At 40.7% G+C, this 20216-nt stretch overlaps 2 protein-coding genes across 2 annotated transcripts in view; one reads left to right on the forward strand and one right to left on the reverse strand.

The window, feature by feature from the left end:
* LOC134750032 (putative metabolite transport protein HI_1104) overlaps window positions 1-20216 on the reverse strand; it is a 397448-nt gene that overhangs the window by 135770 nt on the left and 241462 nt on the right. The window lies entirely within an intron of this gene.
* LOC134750027 (bicaudal D-related protein homolog) overlaps window positions 1-20216 on the forward strand; it is a 163247-nt gene that overhangs the window by 103341 nt on the left and 39690 nt on the right. Inside the window, exon 5 of the mRNA XM_063685107.1 lies at window positions 1227-1473. Within this exon, the coding sequence (XP_063541177.1) occupies window positions 1227-1473 (247 nt within the window). The remainder of the gene's footprint in view (window positions 1-1226; window positions 1474-20216) is intronic.

Genomic DNA, 20216 nt, shown 5'->3' on the forward strand with positions numbered 1-20216 from the left:
TGTTCTGAAATTTTGGTTAATAGCAGTTATGCAGTTCGTTATCTGATTGGTTGGAAGCTGAAACTTGAGTTGCCTTGACCGGAATTTGTTTTATCATTCTTCAAATTGTAACTCGCAATCTTTGATTTACCTTGATTGATTTTTACTAATAAAAATGAAATGAAAAATATATTTATTTTGCACACACAAAGATGAATATCGTACTTATAACTATTTCTACAGTTCATCGAGTTAATGTAGAGATAATATCGTTAATCATTTTATCGTAGCTTTAATTTTGCTTATGGATCATTCTGGCTTATTGTTTGAAATGAAATAACTTTAATAATGAATATTTAGATCTTGACCTCCATCAGTTATTATCATACGCTACGTTCATCGTCACATTTTATGGAAAGACAAAAACATTACTATGGAACGTTACTGTACGCAGCTGATGACGTCAACCGAAGAACAAAACCATTTGTGTCATGAAGTCACTTTTCTAAGTGTTTATCCGCGTAAACTATAAAGCGAATTTTGTGTTTTATATTATTACTAGCTTTTGCTCGCGACTTCGTCTGCGCGGACTTAGTAATAGCAGCTAAAATAAGTATAGCGGCTGGAAAAATTCTCAATGTAATCATTCAATTTGAGCATAGCACACGAATTAGCAGGCACTTCATTAATAGGGTATTTGACAGTATTTAAAATAAATTATTTTACACCATGCATGAAATAAAGCACCAGAAGATTAATAGAGAAACGTAGACAGCAATTATTTTTAGACACAATTTCTATTTTAAAACCAGTATAAAACTATAAAGAGTCGGTAATTTGATTGTGACGTCACATGCAGTGTTTCATATAAATTCCATAGTAGCAAAATCGTTTTGACAATTCGAAAAAAGAAGCTGATTTGACTAGTAGTCAAATACCCTATTACCTCCATTCCACCCCGCGTTTAAGTACTTAAGGGATGATTTTCGGGATAAGAACTGTCCTATGTCCTTCTCCGGGACTCAAACTATCTCTATGCCAAATTCCATCTAAATCGGTTCAGCGGTTTAAGCGTGAAGAGGTAACACACAGACAGAAAGACAGACATACAGACAGACAGACTTTCGCATTTATAATATTAGTATGGATTAAGTAGGGATTGAGAATTGACAACTATTGGACTCGTTGGTTATTATTGATTGAAGAATTCATCTTCAACCACCACTTACCCAAACCCTTTTCCCCAGGAACATCTCTACCACAACACACTCAAAGAGCTCGAACGCCTCCAACGCTCGCACGATACCTTAGCAGAGAGGATCGGAACCCCAGACGCAACAGATGTCACTGAATCAGCCAGATCCCTACATGCTGAGATGGAAACTGAACCAGAGGACGATGATGATGGATGGCTGAGGAAGGAGGCTGTGCAGGTTTATAAGCAGTTGAGGTCGCTGTCGCTGCAGTTGAACACTGGGCATGATGATGATTCAGGTAAGATATGGCTATTTATAATACCATATTCAGGTCAGGTGCTTTCAGGGTTGTGCGGATTGCGGATTTAACATAAGATTGCTGTTAAAATAAAATTGAAAAACCGGCCAAGTGCGAGTTTGACTCGCGCACGAAAGGTTACGTACGATTACGCAAAAAAAACGGCAAAAAAATCACGTTCGTTGTATGGGAGCCCCATTTAAATATTTATATTATTCTGTTTTTAGTATTTGTTGATATAGCGGCAATTAGAAATACATCATCTGTGAAAATTTCAACTGTCTAGCTATCACGGTTCATGAGATACAGCCTGGTGACAGACATACAGCGAAGTCTTAGTAATAGGGTCCCGTTTTTACCCTTTGGGTACGGAACCCTAAAAAAGACGGTAAGGCTTTCTGTAAAAAAAAGACGCCGAAATAATTTTCGGGTTCGAGAAAAAGAGTACCTACTCGCATGGATTAAGAAATAAACAAGACACTTACAAAACTCTAACTATAATATATGTTACGTTTTCCACTGAATTAATGAGAGCGCCTCTATTACTCTTATTTGTAAAAACAGGTTAGGATAGAAAAAATCTAACATGGACTGCGTTACAGCATGAGTCTAACAGCAAAACTTTTTACTGACCTCGGTGAACCTAATATAATCTGGCTAATATAATGGCACAGAGAGCCATGGAGCGCGCCATGCTCGGTGTCAAGCTTCAAGATCGAGTAAGGAATGTCGAGATCCGTCGACGCACCAAGGTGCAAGACGTTGGTTTCGCCATTACCAAACTAAAATGGAGTTGGGCGGGACATGTTGCTAGGCAGAGTGATGGCAGGTGGACTAAAATGTTAACGGAATGGTGGCCGCTTTCGAATGAAAGAAGCCCCTGGCGTCCATCGGCTCGTTGGGTGGACGACATCCGGAAGGTTGCGGGTCACTTCTGGATGAGATTGGCTCAGGACCGGGACAAGTGGCGTACTGGAAGAGAGGCCTATGTTCAGCAGTGGGCGATAAAGGGCTGATATGATGATGATGATGATGAATATAATCTATCGCTTATAATTTTCTTTGTAATTAAATAGCACGCATAAGAATTGGAAAGCTGTCCTCGATGTTAAAATTCAGCCCCAATAACAGCTTACCACCACCGTCACGCCATCGACCCGTAGTACCATCGTTGCCACTGTTACTTACCATCCGTAAACCTTATTTGAAAGATAGAAGGACCATCTACAGTCAGTTAGTATTGTTGGTACACGCCGTACTGACACGCCACTGAGTTACGTGGAAACTGTTCGATTTTGTAATGATTGCGCAGTATAATGTACGATAATGCGTCCGTATTGATCTGTCAATAGTGAAGTGTGTTGTATATGTGAGATGTAGGTACATAATATCTACCTATATTAAAGTAAGGTTCTTTCCTAGCTACGTAATAACGTGTAATTTGACCATCTTTGTACCATATTCTATGAAATAAACATTTGTATTTGTACATCCCGTTCTATCTAATCGGGTTAGACTGGGTTAGACTGCTTACGACCCAAAGTAAATTTTGTATAGATTTTTCGTACGCAGACCTCGTCGAGAAATATTATGAAGCTGACTGAATCTAACCTAACCTTTCGACTAAAAGCTGAAGCTAGACCTTAGATAGATATTATTGCTAGATATTACCACGTGCGACATTATATGGGTACACATAATGTACGCAATTACAGATGCCGGAATATTTCTAATTTGATATTCAAATTGAATCGAGCCTATTTTAGTGTTCTACAGGTCGATTGCCAACTGCTTTTTAGGGTTCCGTACCCAAAGGGTGAAAACGGGACCCTATTACTAAGACTCCGCTGTCCGTCTGTCACCAGGCTGTATCTCATGAACCGTGATAGCTAGACAGTTGAAATTTTCACAGATGGTGTTTCTGTTGCCGCTATAACAACAAATACTAAAAACAGGATAAAATGAATATTTAAGGGGGCTCCCATACAACAAACGTGATTTTTTTGCCGTTTTTTGCGTAATGGTACGGAACCCTTCGTGCGCGAGTCCGACTCGCACTTGGCCGGTTTTTGGTCGGTCTCTGTCCCTGCCATCTTGTGTGGATGTAAAACCCATTTCCCAAAATGAAATTGCATTAAACACAATATTGTTACAGCTTGCAAAACTTTAATTCCGACAATTCGGTAGCATTACTAGCATTGAGCAACGTTCGACGATTCCACGGACAATGAAAATCGACTCGAGGAACCTTGATTAGTCATAAACTCGTATTTATTGCGATCACTTTTGAAACAGCATTATTAACTAAAATATATTTGATGTAATTTTATACGATTAATTCCTTTCGCAAATACTCGTATACCTACCGTCCATTATAGGTGACTCCCTTCGGTAATTATTTATTTAATTTGTCTTACCTAATATATACAAACGCGCAACTAATACTTCATACTTACCTACGTATGTTCTCTCTCTATCTTAAAAAGGTTGTTTTTGCAAAGATTTGTCTTTTCTAAAAAATCTGCCAATTTTCTTTTGGAAAGCCTGAGAGTTTTACCATTTACGTATTTCTGTTGTTTTGCCGAATGCAGCCTGACGTAGCGTACCCAGTGTGAACAGCTGTTGTATTTTGTATTGTTAGTTTTTTCAAGTACGTATTTCATTGTTTTGTATACTAGCTCTTAAAAGTCGTCAAACTGTGAATGTGTAATGTACTTGATACGTTTTAATAATTGTGCGGTTGCGTTTGGCGTTTTGTTTGCTCGAGGTGGTCTTACTGTCGCTGCTTCTATGTTTTGTTAAATGGTAGAATGTACGACAATGTAGCTAGTCTAACTAACTGTCGTCAGTCATATACATATATGTTATATCGTCGCTATACTTACTCAACCTCATATCTGCAACAATTATTTGATGGAAATATCGCTTTTCTTTCATTCGGAATACGGGTGTTTTTGTCATCAAATGAGTGTTGCAGATACGAGGTTGAGTAAGTATAGCGGCGATAATTATGTCGCATACGTAAATTTCTTATGACATGACTGCACTACAAAATATTGATTGAATTTTGACCATCTTTTTAAACCCTTCTGGCTCCCTCAGCTGTTCCTAAATTCAATTTTAATTTTAAAGCCTTTTTTAAAGCGGCACCGGTTTTTGAGTGTCTGATGGTTCAATAAGGGATCAGCGAGTCCCGGAAGGCTAATTAATAATTATAGGCCAAAATTACAAATGCCTTCTAAACTACGTATTACGCTCCGATGCCGATGTATAATTTCACCACAAACAGCATTTGTTTTTATAGTACTTACCTACATTTTTCTATATAAATAGAATATGATTTTATTCGTAAGCACAAACAAACAAGACATTACATAATATGAAAGAAAAAATAAAATAAGATTAAAGTGCCACGAAATGGCCTCATCTCAGCATGTTGCTGGTGGCTTCCAGCGCTGATCTTCCAATGAGACCATCAGGTGAGAAAAATCACGGAAGGTGACAGACGAGAAGAAAAGAGACATAAAATAACATACAATGAACAAATAGTTAAATAAGAAAAAGGTACACAGCAAGAAGATACAACATAACGATTAAATTAAAAATTATTTATATAAAGCAAGCATCGTACTTATAACATAACACTCAGTCACTGTATCGGTCCGGTCCAACCCATGGGTTTGCAGTGCAGCACCACATAGTTACACATTATTATTTCGCCGGTGAACTTTTAGTGTTGCGTTTCAACAGTAGGCAGTTGAAATGTAGCATGCCAACAAACTATTCCACACTGATTGTGTTTCCGATCGATTGCCGAAATAACCAGGTTACGGAGCAAATACCACCTAGTTCGCTTCCTTAGTGTGTAGTTGGATAATAATGGTATCGTACTTTTCCATGGCTGTAACATAGTGACGTCAAAACGTGTAACAATCAAATACATATATACTTACGTGTAGGATGCGTAATGAGGGATGTGTTTGTTTAGAACTAATAGAATAGGGCGAGATAGGTAAATGAAGTGATGCTATTGGTTCCTAAAGGGGCCCACCGATTACCAGTCCGCGGGACGATATCGGCCTGTCAGTTGTTCGGAACTGTCAAATTTTTGTTGTAACTGACAGGCTGATATCGTCCGGCGGACTGGTAATGGGTAGGCCTCTTAACAAGAGCATTCCATGAAAACGGGAAGTTTTTCATCTAGTTATTTTTTTAACAAAATTCTTTCTTTATGCAATGTCTTACGTGTAGGACAAAGTATTGGCGTATTTTGCATGCGTTTCGCTTACGAAATATTTGCTTTAATTCCGAATTACTTTGTCTGCTTGCGTATTATAGTAAAAGTAAATTAAACAGTTTATTGAGAAGCAGCTTTAAGATGATACCAATATTACACTATAAAAAGGCAAGCCAAAAAAGAACAAGGCTAGGAAAGTCGAAAAAACGGGTCCGAATGTCCCTTACGTAACGAGGGAATTTGTTAAAACTAAAATTTCAATCGCCCCTGCATTTGAAAGCCACCCCGTTTCACGGTACTCTAAGCTAGAAAATAATTAAAGCACACGTTGCGCATAATATAAAATATAAATGAGTTAATCAAATGGTTTCCGCCATAGTTGCGTGAGTGTTAGGAGGGCACTAAAACTATGACGTGATCTAAATAGATTTGCGACCTTTGCCGTTATGGCATAGACTAGAACAAGATAAAGTATGGCGCGGCACGAAGTGATCTAATTTTGGCGTAACAAAACGGTTTAGATTTGGGATATATCGCGTCTTCCTGCATGGTTGTTGCGTTTGTTGCTTGGTACCGATTTCAGTGCAGTGTAGTGAAACGGTATGACAGCAAGACCAGTAAGACTCTAATTTTTATAGGTACTAAACTAGAAGATTTCTCATAACAAGATCATAATCTACATATTTGTCGATGATTGTGACAAGCTTTAGCAATTTTTTGTAACATTTTCCCTAAAACGCAGTAGTCATGAATTCATGATACTGATTGGTATCCTGCGAGAATGGGAGGCAACTCAATGCTATGTACAAGTGTTACTTACGAGTACCATCTCATTCTAACAGATAGCTGCCTTCAATGCAAGAGGAAGAATCTACCAGAAATAGCTCCGTTGCTTGGTTAGAGTTAGAGCTATAGTTTGGCAAACTATTTCCGTCAATAGAAATAGGCGGAAAATTTAAAAAATGTAGGCACTTCGGGTCATCCTTCCGTGTCTGTGAACCTAGCATATCAAGTGCTAGCATCTCAATCTTTTTTAAGAGTTCTAGTAGCATCCCTAATAGTTCTACAGTTCTAGGTGGTTTTTTTTCATAGTTCTGCTCATTTTCGCGAAAAAAATGAAATTTGAAAATGAGATGCTAACTTCACATTTTGACACTCCAGCATCCCAGCCGTTATCCACTCCACAGCCTCAAAATAGCATTCAAACGTAAGATACTAACATTTCTAGACGATATATAATGAGTTCTAGTCAAAACTGTAAAAAAATTTTTTTCCATATATGTATGGGACACGAACATCAAAAGAAATTGTAGGTATATTCTGATTAAAGCTAAGTTTGAGCTAAAATCCCAAATTTGACAGCTAGCATCTCAGCAGTTCCGGATAGCCAGATGCCTAGTGCACTAGAATACACACAGTTGTATCTTCTAGAAGGAAATTTTACAGAGTTTTGATAAACTATATCCGAAAATAGTCGCGAAATCGAGTAATTGCTAAGTTCTGGGCATAGCATCTCAGCCAATGCAGATCTGATACCAGGCATCTCAGCAGTTCTGGATAGCCAGCTCACTAGTGCACTAGAATACACACAGTTCTATCTTCTAGAACGAAATTTGATAGAGTTTTGATAGATTATGTCCGAAAATAGTCACAAAATCGAGTAAATGCTATGTTCTTAGATTAGCATCCCAGCCAATGCGGGTCTGGTACCCAGCATCTCAGCAGTTCTGGTTAGTCAGGTCTCTAGTGCACTAGAATACACACAGTTCTGTCTTCTAGAACGAAATTTGGCAGAGTTTTGAAAGACTATGTCCGAAAATAGTCTCGCATTAGAGAAATTGCTAAGTTCTGAGCATAGCATCCCAGCCAATGCTGATTTGATACCCGGCATCTCAGCAGTTCTAAATAGCCAGCTCACTAGTGCACTAGAATACACACAGTTCTGTCTTCTAGAACGAAAATTGGCAGAGTTTTGACAGACTGTCCGAAAATTGTCTCAAAATCGAGTAATTGCTAAGTTCTGAGCTAGCATCCCAGCCAATGCTGATCTGATACCCGGCATCTCAGCAGTTCTAAATAGCCAGCTCACTAGTGCACTAGAATACACACAGTTCTGTCTTCTAGAACGAAAATTGGCAGAGTTTTGACAGACTGTCCGAAAATTGTCTCAAAATCGAGAAATTGCTAAGTTCTGAGCTGGCATCCCAGCCAATGCAGGTCTGATACCCGGCATCTCAGCAGTTCTGGATAGCCACCTCACTAATGCACTAGAATACACACAGTTCTATCTTTTAGAACTAAATTTTATGGAGTTTTGATAGACTATGTCCGAAAATAGTCAAAAAATCGAGTAAATGCTATGTTCTTAGATTAGCATCCCAGCCAATGCAGGTCTTACAACCAGCATCTCAGCAGTGTTGGATAGCTAGAACCCTAGTGCACTAGAATACACACAGTTCTATCTTCTAGAAGGAAATTTGACAGAGTTTTGATAGACAATGTCCAAAAACAGTCGCGAAATCGAGTAATTGCTAAGTTCTGGGCATAGCATCCCAGGCAATGCTGATCTGATACCCGGCATCTCAGCAGTTCTAAATAGCCAGCTCACTAGTGCACTAGAATACACACAGTTCTATCTTCTAGACGGAAATTTGACAGAGTTTTGATAGACTATGTTCGAAAATAGTCGCAAAATCAAGAAATAGCTAAGTTCTGAGCTAGCATCCCAGCCAATGCAGATCTTACAACCAGCATCTCAGCAGTTCTGGATAGCTAGAACCCTAGTGCACTAGAATACAGACAGTTCTATCTTCTAGAAGGAAATTTTACAGAGTTTTGATAAACTATATCCAAAAATAATCGCGAAATCGAGTAATTGCTAAGTTCTGGGCATAGCATCTCAGCCAATGCTGATCTGATACCCGGCATCTCAGCAGTTCTAAATAGCCAGCTTACTAGTGCACTAGAATACACACAGTTCTATCTTCTAGACGTAAATTTGACAGTTTTGATAGACTATGTCCGAAAATAGTCGCAAAATCAAGAAATTGCTAAGTTCTGAGCTAGCATCCCAGCCAATGCAGGTCTTACAACCAGCATCTCAGCAGTTCTGGATAGCCAGCTCACTAGTGCACTAGAATACACACAGTTCTGTCTTCTAGAACAAAAATTGGCAGAGTTTTGACAGACTGACCGAAAATTGTCTCAAAATCGAGAAATTGCTTAGTTGTGAGCTAGCATCCCCGCCACTGCAGGTCTTACTCCCAGCATCTCAGCAGTTCTGGATAGCCAGCTCCCTATTCCACTAGAATACACACAGTTCTATCTTCTAGAAGGAAATTTTACAGAGTTTTGATAAACTATATCCGAAAATAGTCGCTAAATCGAGTAATTGCTAAGTTCTGAGCTAGCATTCCAGCCAATGCAGGTCTTATACACAGCATCTCAGCAGTTCTGGATAGCCAGCTCCCTAGTGCACTAGAAAACACACAGTTCTATCTTCTATCACGAAATTTGACCGAGTTTTGATGGGCTGTCCGAAAATAGTCTCAAAATCGAGAAATTGCTAAGTTCTGAGCTGGCATCCCAGCGAATGCAGGTCTGATACCCGGCATCTCAGCAGTTCTGGATAGCCACCTCATTAATGCACTAGAATACACACAGTTCTATCTTTTAGAACTAAATTTTATGGAGTTTTGATAGACTATGTCCGAAAATAGTCTCAAAATCGAGTAAATGCTATGTTCTTAGATTAGCATCCCAGCCAATGCAGGTTTTACAACCAGCATCTCAGCAGTTCTGGATAGCTAGAACCCTAGTGCACTAGAATACACACAGTTCTATCTTCTAGAAGGAAATTTGACATAGTTTTGATAGACAATGTCCGAAAACAGTCGCGAAATCGAGTAATTGCTAAGTTCTGGGCATAGCATCCCAGGCAATGCCGATCTGATACCCGGCATCTCAGCAGTTCTAATTAGCCAGCTCACTAGTGCACTAGAATACACCCAGTTCTGTCTTCTAGAACGAAAATTGGCAGAGTTTTGACAGACTGTCCGAAAATTGTCTCAAAATCGAGAAATTGCTAAGTTCTGAGCTGGCATCCCAGCCAATGCAGGTCTGATACCCGGCATCTCAGCAGTTCTGGATAGCCAGCTCACTATTGCACTAGAATACACACAGTTCTGTCTTCTAGAACGAAAATTGGCAGAGTTTTGACAGACTGTCCAAAAATTGTCTCAAAATCGAGAAATTGCTTAGTTATGAGCTAGCATCCCAGCCAATGCAGGTCTTACACCCAGCATCTCAGCAGTTCTGGATAGCTAGAACCCTAGTGCATTAGAATACAGACAGTTCTATCTTCTAGATGGAAATTTGACAGAGTTTTGATAGACAATGTCCGAAAACAGTCGCGAAATTGAGTAATTGCTAAGTTCTGAGCATAGCATCCCAGCCAATGCTGATCTGATACCCGGCATCTCAGCAGTTCTAAATAGCCAGCTCACTAGTGCACTAGAATACACACAGTTCTGTCTTCTAGAACGAAAATTGGCAGAGTTTTGACAGACTGTCCGAAAATTGTCTCAAAATCGAGAAATTGCTAAGTTCTGAGCTGGCATCCCAGCCAATGCAGGTCTGATACCCGGCATTTCAGCAGTTCTGGATAGCCACCTCACTAATGCACTAGAATACACACAGTTTCATCTTCTAGAACAAAATTTTATGGAGTTTTGATAGACTATGTCCGAAAATAGTCTCAAAGTCGAGTAAATGCTATGTTCTTAGATTAGCATCCCAGCCAATGCAGGTCTTACAACCAGCATCTCAGCAGTTCTGGATAGCTAGAACCCTAGTGCACTAGAATACACACAGTTCTATCTTCTAGAAGGAAATTTGACACAGTTTTGATAGACAATGTCCAAAAACAGTCGCGAAATCGAGTAATTGCTAAGTTCTGGGCATAGCATCCCAGGCAATGCCGATCTGTTACCCGGCATCTCAGCAGTTCTAATTAGCCAGCTCACTAGTGCACTAGAATACACCCAGTTCTGTCTTCTAGAACGAAAATTGGCAGAGTTTTGACAGACTGTCCGAAAATTGTCTCAAAATCGAGAAATTGCTAAGTTCTGAGCTGGCATCCCAGCCAATGCAGGTCTGATACCCGGCATCTCAGCAGTTCTGGATAGCCAGCTCACTATTGCACTAGAATACACACAGTTCTGTCTTCTAGAACGAAAATTGGCAGAGTTTTGACAGACTGTCCGAAAATTGTCTCAAAATCGAGAAATTGCTTAGTTATGAGCTAGCATCCCAGCCAATGCAGGTCTTACACCCAGCATCTCAGCAGTTCTGGATAGCTAGAACCCTAGTGCATTAGAATACAGACAGTTCTATCTTCTAGATGGAAATTTGACAGAGTTTTGATAGGCAAAGTCCGAAAACAGTCGCGAAATCGAGTAATTGCTAAGTTCTGAGCATAGCATCCCAGCCAATGCTGATCTGATACCCGGCATCTCAGCAGTTCTAAATAGCCAGCTCACTAGTGCACTAGAATACACACAGTTCTGTCTTCTAGAACGAAAATTGGCAGAGTTTTGACAGACTGTCCGAAAATTGTCTCAAAATCGAGAAATTGCTAAGTTCTGAGCTGGCATCCCAGCCAATGCAGGTCTGATACCCGGCATCTCAGCAGTTCTGGATAGCCAGCTCACTATTGCACTAGAATACACACAGTTCTGTCTTCTAGAACGAAAATTGGCAGAGTTTTGACAGACTGTCCGAAAATTGTCTCAAAATCGAGAAATTGCTTAGTTATGAGCTAGCATCCCAGCCAATGCAGGTCTTACACCCAGCATCTCAGCAGTTCTGGATAGCTAGAACCCTAGTGCATTAGAATACAGACAGTTCTATCTTCTAGATGGAAATTTGACAGAGTTTTGATAGGCAAAGTCCGAAAACAGTCGCGAAATCGAGTAATTGCTAAGTTCTGAGCATAGCATCCCAGCCAATGCTGATCTGATACCCGGCATCTCAGCAGTTCTAAATAGCCAGCTCACTAGTGCACTAGAATACACACAGTTCTATCTTTTAGAACTAAATTTTATGGAGTTTTGATAGACTATGTCCGAAAATAGTCTCAAAATCGAGTAAATGCTATGTTCTTAGATTAGCATCCCAGCCAATGCAGGTTTTACAACCAGCATCTCAGCAGTTCTGGATAGCTAGAACCCTAGTGCACTAGAATACACACAGTTCTATCTTCTAGAAGGAAATTTGACATAGTTTTGATAGACAATGTCCGAAAACAGTCGCGAAATCGAGTAATTGCTAAGTTCTGGGCATAGCATCCCAGGCAATGCCGATCTGATACCCGGCATCTCAGCAGTTCTAATTAGCCAGCTCACTAGTGCACTAGAATACACCCAGTTCTGTCTTCTAGAACGAAAATTGGCAGAGTTTTGACAGACTGTCCGAAAATTGTCTCAAAATCGAGAAATTGCTAAGTTCTGAGCTGGCATCCCAGCCAATGCAGGTCTGATACCCGGCATCTCAGCAGTTCTGGATAGCCAGCTCACTATTGCACTAGAATACACACAGTTCTGTCTTCTAGAACGAAAATTGGCAGAGTTTTGACAGACTGTCCAAAAATTGTCTCAAAATCGAGAAATTGCTTAGTTATGAGCTAGCATCCCAGCCAATGCAGGTCTTACACCCAGCATCTCAGCAGTTCTGGATAGCTAGAACCCTAGTGCATTAGAATACAGACAGTTCTATCTTCTAGATGGAAATTTGACAGAGTTTTGATAGACAATGTCCGAAAACAGTCGCGAAATTGAGTAATTGCTAAGTTCTGAGCATAGCATCCCAGCCAATGCTGATCTGATACCCGGCATCTCAGCAGTTCTAAATAGCCAGCTCACTAGTGCACTAGAATACACACAGTTCTGTCTTCTAGAACGAAAATTGGCAGAGTTTTGACAGACTGTCCGAAAATTGTCTCAAAATCGAGAAATTGCTAAGTTCTGAGCTGGCATCCCAGCCAATGCAGGTCTGATACCCGGCATTTCAGCAGTTCTGGATAGCCACCTCACTAATGCACTAGAATACACACAGTTTCATCTTCTAGAACAAAATTTTATGGAGTTTTGATAGACTATGTCCGAAAATAGTCTCAAAGTCGAGTAAATGCTATGTTCTTAGATTAGCATCCCAGCCAATGCAGGTCTTACAACCAGCATCTCAGCAGTTCTGGATAGCTAGAACCCTAGTGCACTAGAATACACACAGTTCTATCTTCTAGAAGGAAATTTGACACAGTTTTGATAGACAATGTCCAAAAACAGTCGCGAAATCGAGTAATTGCTAAGTTCTGGGCATAGCATCCCAGGCAATGCCGATCTGTTACCCGGCATCTCAGCAGTTCTAATTAGCCAGCTCACTAGTGCACTAGAATACACCCAGTTCTGTCTTCTAGAACGAAAATTGGCAGAGTTTTGACAGACTGTCCGAAAATTGTCTCAAAATCGAGAAATTGCTAAGTTCTGAGCTGGCATCCCAGCCAATGCAGGTCTGATACCCGGCATCTCAGCAGTTCTGGATAGCCAGCTCACTATTGCACTAGAATACACACAGTTCTGTCTTCTAGAACGAAAATTGGCAGAGTTTTGACAGACTGTCCGAAAATTGTCTCAAAATCGAGAAATTGCTTAGTTATGAGCTAGCATCCCAGCCAATGCAGGTCTTACACCCAGCATCTCAGCAGTTCTGGATAGCTAGAACCCTAGTGCATTAGAATACAGACAGTTCTATCTTCTAGATGGAAATTTGACAGAGTTTTGATAGGCAAAGTCCGAAAACAGTCGCGAAATCGAGTAATTGCTAAGTTCTGAGCATAGCATCCCAGCCAATGCTGATCTGATACCCGGCATCTCAGCAGTTCTAAATAGCCAGCTCACTAGTGCACTAGAATACACACAGTTCTGTCTTCTAGAACGAAAATTGGCAGAGTTTTGACAGACTGTCCGAAAATTGTCTCAAAATCGAGAAATTGCTAAGTTCTGAGCTGGCATCCCAGCCAATGCAGGTCTGATACCCGGCATTTCAGCAGTTCTGGATAGCCACCTCACTAATGCACTAGAATACACACAGTTTCATCTTCTAGAACAAAATTTTATGGAGTTTTGATAGACTATGTCCGAAAATAGTCTCAAAGTCGAGTAAATGCTATGTTCTTAGATTAGCATCCCAGCCAATGCAGGTCTTACAACCAGCATCTCAGCAGTTCTGGATAGCTAGAACCCTAGTGCACTAGAATACACACAGTTCTATCTTCTAGAAGGAAATTTGACACAGTTTTGATAGACAATGTCCAAAAACAGTCGCGAAATCGAGTAATTGCTAAGTTCTGAGCATAGCATCCCAGCCAATGCTGATCTGATACCCGGCATCTCAGCAGTTCTAAATAGCCAGCTCACTAGTGCACTAGAATACACACAGTTCTGTCTTCTAGAACGAAAATTGGCAGAGTTTTGACAGACTGTCCAAAAATAGTCTCAAAATCGAGTAAATGCTATGTTCTTAGATTAGCATCCCAGCCAATGCAGGTCTTACAACCAGCATCTCAGCAGTTCTGGATAGCTAGAACCCTAGTGCACTAGAATACACACAGTTCTATCTTCTAGAAGGAAATTTGACATAGTTTTGATAGACAATGTCCGAAAACAGTCGCGAAATCGAGTAATTGCTAAGTTCTGGGCATAGCATCCCAGCCAATGCTGATCTGATACCCGGCATCTCAGCAGTTCTAAATAGCCAGCTCACTAGTGCACTAGAATACACACAGTTCTGTCTTCTAGAACGAAAATTGGCAGAGTTTTGACAGACTGTCCGAAAATTGTCTCAAAATCGAGAAATTGCTTAGTTGTGAGCTAGCATCCCAGCCAATGCAGGTCTTACACCCAGCATCTCAGCAGTTCTGGATAGCTAGAACCCTAGTGCACTAGAATACACACAGTTCTATCTTCTAGAAGGAAATTTGACAGAGTTTTGATAGACAATGTCCAAAAACAGTCGCGAAATCGAGTAATTGCTAAGTTCTGGGCATAGCATCCCAGGCAATGCTGATCTGATACCCGGCATCTCAGCAGTTCTAAATAGCCAGCTTACTAGTGCACTAGAATACACACAGTTCTATCTTCTAGACGTAAATTTGACAGTTTTGATAGACTATGTCCGAAAATAGTCGCAAAATCAAGAAATTGCTAAGTTCTGAGCTAGCATCCCAGCCAATGCAGGTCTTACAACCAGCATCTCAGCAGTTCTGGATAGCCAGCTCACTATTGCACTAGAATACACACAGTTCTGTCTTCTAGAACGAAAATTGGCAGAGTTTTGACAGACTGTCCAAAAATTGTCTCAAAATCGAGAAATTGCTTAGTTATGAGCTAGCATCCCAGCCAATGCAGGTCTTACACCCAGCATCTCAGCAGTTCTGGATAGCTAGAACCCTAGTGCATTAGAATACAGACAGTTCTATCTTCTAGATGGAAATTTGACAGAGTTTTGATAGACAATGTCCGAAAACAGTCGCGAAATTGAGTAATTGCTAAGTTCTGAGCATAGCATCCCAGCCAATGCTGATCTGATACCCGGCATCTCAGCAGTTCTAAATAGCCAGCTCACTAGTGCACTAGAATACACACAGTTCTGTCTTCTAGAACGAAAATTGGCAGAGTTTTGACAGACTGTCCGAAAATTGTCTCAAAATCGAGAAATTGCTAAGTTCTGAGCTGGCATCCCAGCCAATGCAGGTCTGATACCCGGCATTTCAGCAGTTCTGGATAGCCACCTCACTAATGCACTAGAATACACACAGTTTCATCTTCTAGAACAAAATTTTATGGAGTTTTGATAGACTATGTCCGAAAATAGTCTCAAAGTCGAGTAAATGCTATGTTCTTAGATTAGCATCCCAGCCAATGCAGGTCTTACAACCAGCATCTCAGCAGTTCTGGATAGCTAGAACCCTAGTGCACTAGAATACACACAGTTCTATCTTCTAGAAGGAAATTTGACACAGTTTTGATAGACAATGTCCAAAAACAGTCGCGAAATCGAGTAATTGCTAAGTTCTGGGCATAGCATCCCAGGCAATGCCGATCTGTTACCCGGCATCTCAGCAGTTCTAATTAGCCAGCTCACTAGTGCACTAGAATACACCCAGTTCTGTCTTCTAGAACGAAAATTGGCAGAGTTTTGACAGACTGTCCGAAAATTGTCTCAAAATCGAGAAATTGCTAAGTTCTGAGCTGGCATCCCAGCCAATGCAGGTCTGATACCCGGCATCTCAGCAGTTCTGGATAGCCAGCTCACTATTGCACTAGAATACACACAGTTCTGTCTTCTAGAACGAAAATTGGCAGAGTTTTGACAGACTGTCCGAAAATTGTCTCAAAATCGAGAAATTGCTTAGTTATGAGCTAGCATCCCAGCCAATGCAGGTCTTACACCCAGCATCTCAGCAGTTCTGGATAGCTAGAACCCTAGTGCATTAGAATACAGACAGTTCTATCTTCTAGATGGAAATTTGACAGAGTTTTGATAGGCAAAGTCCGAAAACAGTCGCGAAATCGAGTAATTGCTAAGTTCTGAGCATAGCATCCCAGCCAATGCTGATCTGATACCCGGCATCTCAGCAGTTCTAAATAGCCAGCTCACTAGTGCACTAGAATACACACAGTTCTGTCTTCTAGAACGAAAATTGGCAGAGTTTTGACAGACTGTCCGAAAATTGTCTCAAAATCGAGAAATTGCTAAGTTCTGAGCTGGCATCCCAGCCAATGCAGGTCTGATACCCGGCATTTCAGCAGTTCTGGATAGCCACCTCACTAATGCACTAGAATACACACAGTTTCATCTTCTAGAACAAAATTTTATGGAGTTTTGATAGACTATGTCCGAAAATAGTCTCAAAGTCGAGTAAATGCTATGTTCTTAGATTAGCATCCCAGCCAATGCAGGTCTTACAACCAGCATCTCAGCAGTTCTGGATAGCTAGAACCCTAGTGCACTAGAATACACACAGTTCTATCTTCTAGAAGGAAATTTGACACAGTTTTGATAGACAATGTCCAAAAACAGTCGCGAAATCGAGTAATTGCTAAGTTCTGAGCATAGCATCCCAGCCAATGCTGATCTGATACCCGGCATCTCAGCAGTTCTAAATAGCCAGCTCACTAGTGCACTAGAATACACACAGTTCTGTCTTCTAGAACGAAAATTGGCAGAGTTTTGACAGACTGTCCAAAAATAGTCTCAAAATCGAGTAAATGCTATGTTCTTAGATTAGCATCCCAGCCAATGCAGGTCTTACAACCAGCATCTCAGCAGTTCTGGATAGCTAGAACCCTAGTGCACTAGAATACACACAGTTCTATCTTCTAGAAGGAAATTTGACATAGTTTTGATAGACAATGTCCGAAAACAGTCGCGAAATCGAGTAATTGCTAAGTTCTGGGCATAGCATCCCAGCCAATGCTGATCTGATACCCGGCATCTCAGCAGTTCTAAATAGCCAGCTCACTAGTGCACTAGAATACACACAGTTCTGTCTTCTAGAACGAAAATTGGCAGAGTTTTGACAGACTGTCCGAAAATTGTCTCAAAATCGAGAAATTGCTTAGTTGTGAGCTAGCATCCCAGCCAATGCAGGTCTTACACCCAGCATCTCAGCAGTTCTGGATAGCTAGAACCCTAGTGCACTAGAATACACACAGTTCTATCTTCTAGAAGGAAATTTGACAGAGTTTTGATAGACTATGTCTGAAAATAGTCTCAAAATCGAGTAAATGCTATGTTCTTAGATTAGCATCCCAGCCAATGCAGGTCTTACAACCAGCATCTCAGCAGTTCTGGATAGCTAGAACCCTAGTGCACTAGAATACACACAGTTCTATCTTCTAGAAGGAAATTTGACAGAGTTTTGATAGACAATGTCCAAAAACAGTCGCGAAATCGAGTAATTGCTAAGTTCTGGGCATAGCATCCCAGGCAATGCTGATCTGATACCCGGCATCTCAGCAGTTCTAAATAGCCAGCTTACTAGTGCACAAGAATACACACAGTTCTATCTTCTAGACGTAAATTTGACAGTTTTGATAAACTATGTCCGAAAATAGTCGCAAAATCAAGAAATTGCTAAGTTCTGAGCTAGCATCCCAGCCAATGCAGGTCTTACAACCAGCATCTCAGCAGTTCTGGATAGCCAGCTCACTAGTGCACTAGAATACACACAGTTCTGTCTTCTAGAACGAAAATTGGCAGAGTTTTGACAGACTGTCCGAAAATTGTCTCAAAATCGAGAAATTGCTTAGTTGTGAGCTAGCATCCCAGCCAATGCAGGTCTTACACCCAGCATCTCAGCAGTTCTGGATAGCCAGCTCCCTATTCCACTAGAATACACACAGTTCTATCTTCTAGAAGGAAATTTTACAGAGTTTTGATAAACTATATCCGAAAATAGTCGCTAAATCGAGTAATTGCTAAGTTCTGAGCTAGCATTCCAGCCAATGCAGGTCTTATACACAGCATCTCAGCAGTTCTGGATAGCCAGCTCCCTAGTGCACTAGAAAACACACAGTTCTATCTTCTATCACGAAATTTGACCGAGTTTTGATGGGCTGTCCGAAAATAGTCTCAAAATCGAGAAATTGCTAAGTTCTGAGCTGGCATCCCAGCCAATGCAGGTCTGATACCCGGCATCTCAGCAGTTCTGGATAGCGACCTCAATAATGCACTAGAATACACACAGTTCTATCTTCTAGAACAAAATTTTATGGAGTTTTGATAGACTATGTCCGAAAATAGTCTCAAAATCGAGTAAATGCTATGTTCTTAGATTAGCATCCCAGCCAATGCAGGTCTTACAAATAGCATCTCAGCAGTTCTGGATAGCTAGAACCCTAGTGCACTAGAATACACACAGTTCTATCTTCTAGAAGGAAATTTGACAGAGTTTTGATAGACAATGTCCAAAAACAGTCGCGAAATCGAGTAATTGCTAAGTTCTGGGCATAGCATCCCAGGCAATGCTGATCTGATACCCGGCATCTCAGCAGTTCTAAATAGCCAGCTCACTAGTGCACTAGAATACACACAGTTCTATCTTCTAGACGTAAATTTGACAGTTTTGATAGACTATGTCCGAAAATAGTCGCAAAATCAAGAAATTGCTAAGTTCTGAGCTAGCATCCCAGCCAACGCAGGTCTTACAACCAGCATCTCAGCAGTTCTGGATAGGCAGCTCACTAGTGCACTAGAATACACACAGTTCTGTCTTCTAGAACGAAAATTGGCAGAGTTTTGACAGACTGTCCGAAAATTGTCTCAAAATCGAGAAATTGCTTAGTTGTGAGCTAACATCCCAGCCAATGCAGGTCTTACACCCAGCATCTCAGCAGTTCTGGATAGCTAGAATCCTAGTGCACTAGAATACACACAGTTCTATCTTCTAGAAGGAAATTTGACAGAGTTTTGATAGACTATGTCCGAAAATAGTCTCAAAATCGAGTAAATGCTATGTTCTTAGATTAGCATCCCAGCCAATGCAGGTCTTACAACCAGCATCTCAGCAGTTCTGGATAGCTAGAACCCTAGTGCACTAGAATACACACAGTTCTATCTTCTAGAAGGAAATTTGACATAGTTTTGATAGACAATGTCCGAAAACAGTCGCGAAATCGAGTAATTGCTAAGTTCTGGGCATAGCATCCCAGCCAATGCTGATCTGATACCCGGAATCTCTGCAGTTCTAAATAGCCAGCTCACTAGTGCACTAGAATACACCCAGTTCTGTCTTCTAGAACGAAAATTGGCAGAGTTTTGACAGACTGTCCGAAAATTGTCTCAAAATAGAGAAATTGCTAAGTTCTGAGCTGGCATCCCAGCCAATGCAGGTCTGATACCCGGCATCTCAGCAGTTCTGGATAGCCAGCTCACTAGTCCACTAGAATACACACAGTTCTGTCTTCTAGAACGAAAATAGGCAGAGTTTTGACAGACTGTCCGAAAATTGTCTCAAAATCGAGAAATTGCTTAGTTGTGAGCTAGCATCCCAGCCAATGCAGGTCTTACACCAAGCATCTCAGCAGTTCTGGATAGCTAGAACACTAGTGCACTAGAATACACACAGTTCTATCTTCTAGAAGGAAATTTGACAGAGTTTTGATAGACAATGTCCAAAAACAGTCGCGAAATCGAGTAATTGCTAAGTTCTGGGCATAGCATCCCAGGCAATGCTGATCTGATACCCGGCATCTCAGCAGTTCTAAATAGCCAGCTCACTAGTGCACTAGAATACACACAGTTCTATCTTCTAGACGGAAATTTGACAGAGTTTTGATAGACTATGTCCGAAAATAGTCGCAAAATCAAGAAATAGCTAAGTTCTGAGCTAGCATCCCAGCCAATGCAGGTCTTACAACCAGCATCTCAGCAGTTCTGGATAGCT

Source organism: Cydia strobilella, chromosome 19, assembly GCF_947568885.1.
Source record: "Cydia strobilella chromosome 19, ilCydStro3.1, whole genome shotgun sequence".
Classification (NCBI taxonomy): Eukaryota; Metazoa; Arthropoda; class Insecta; order Lepidoptera; family Tortricidae; genus Cydia; species Cydia strobilella.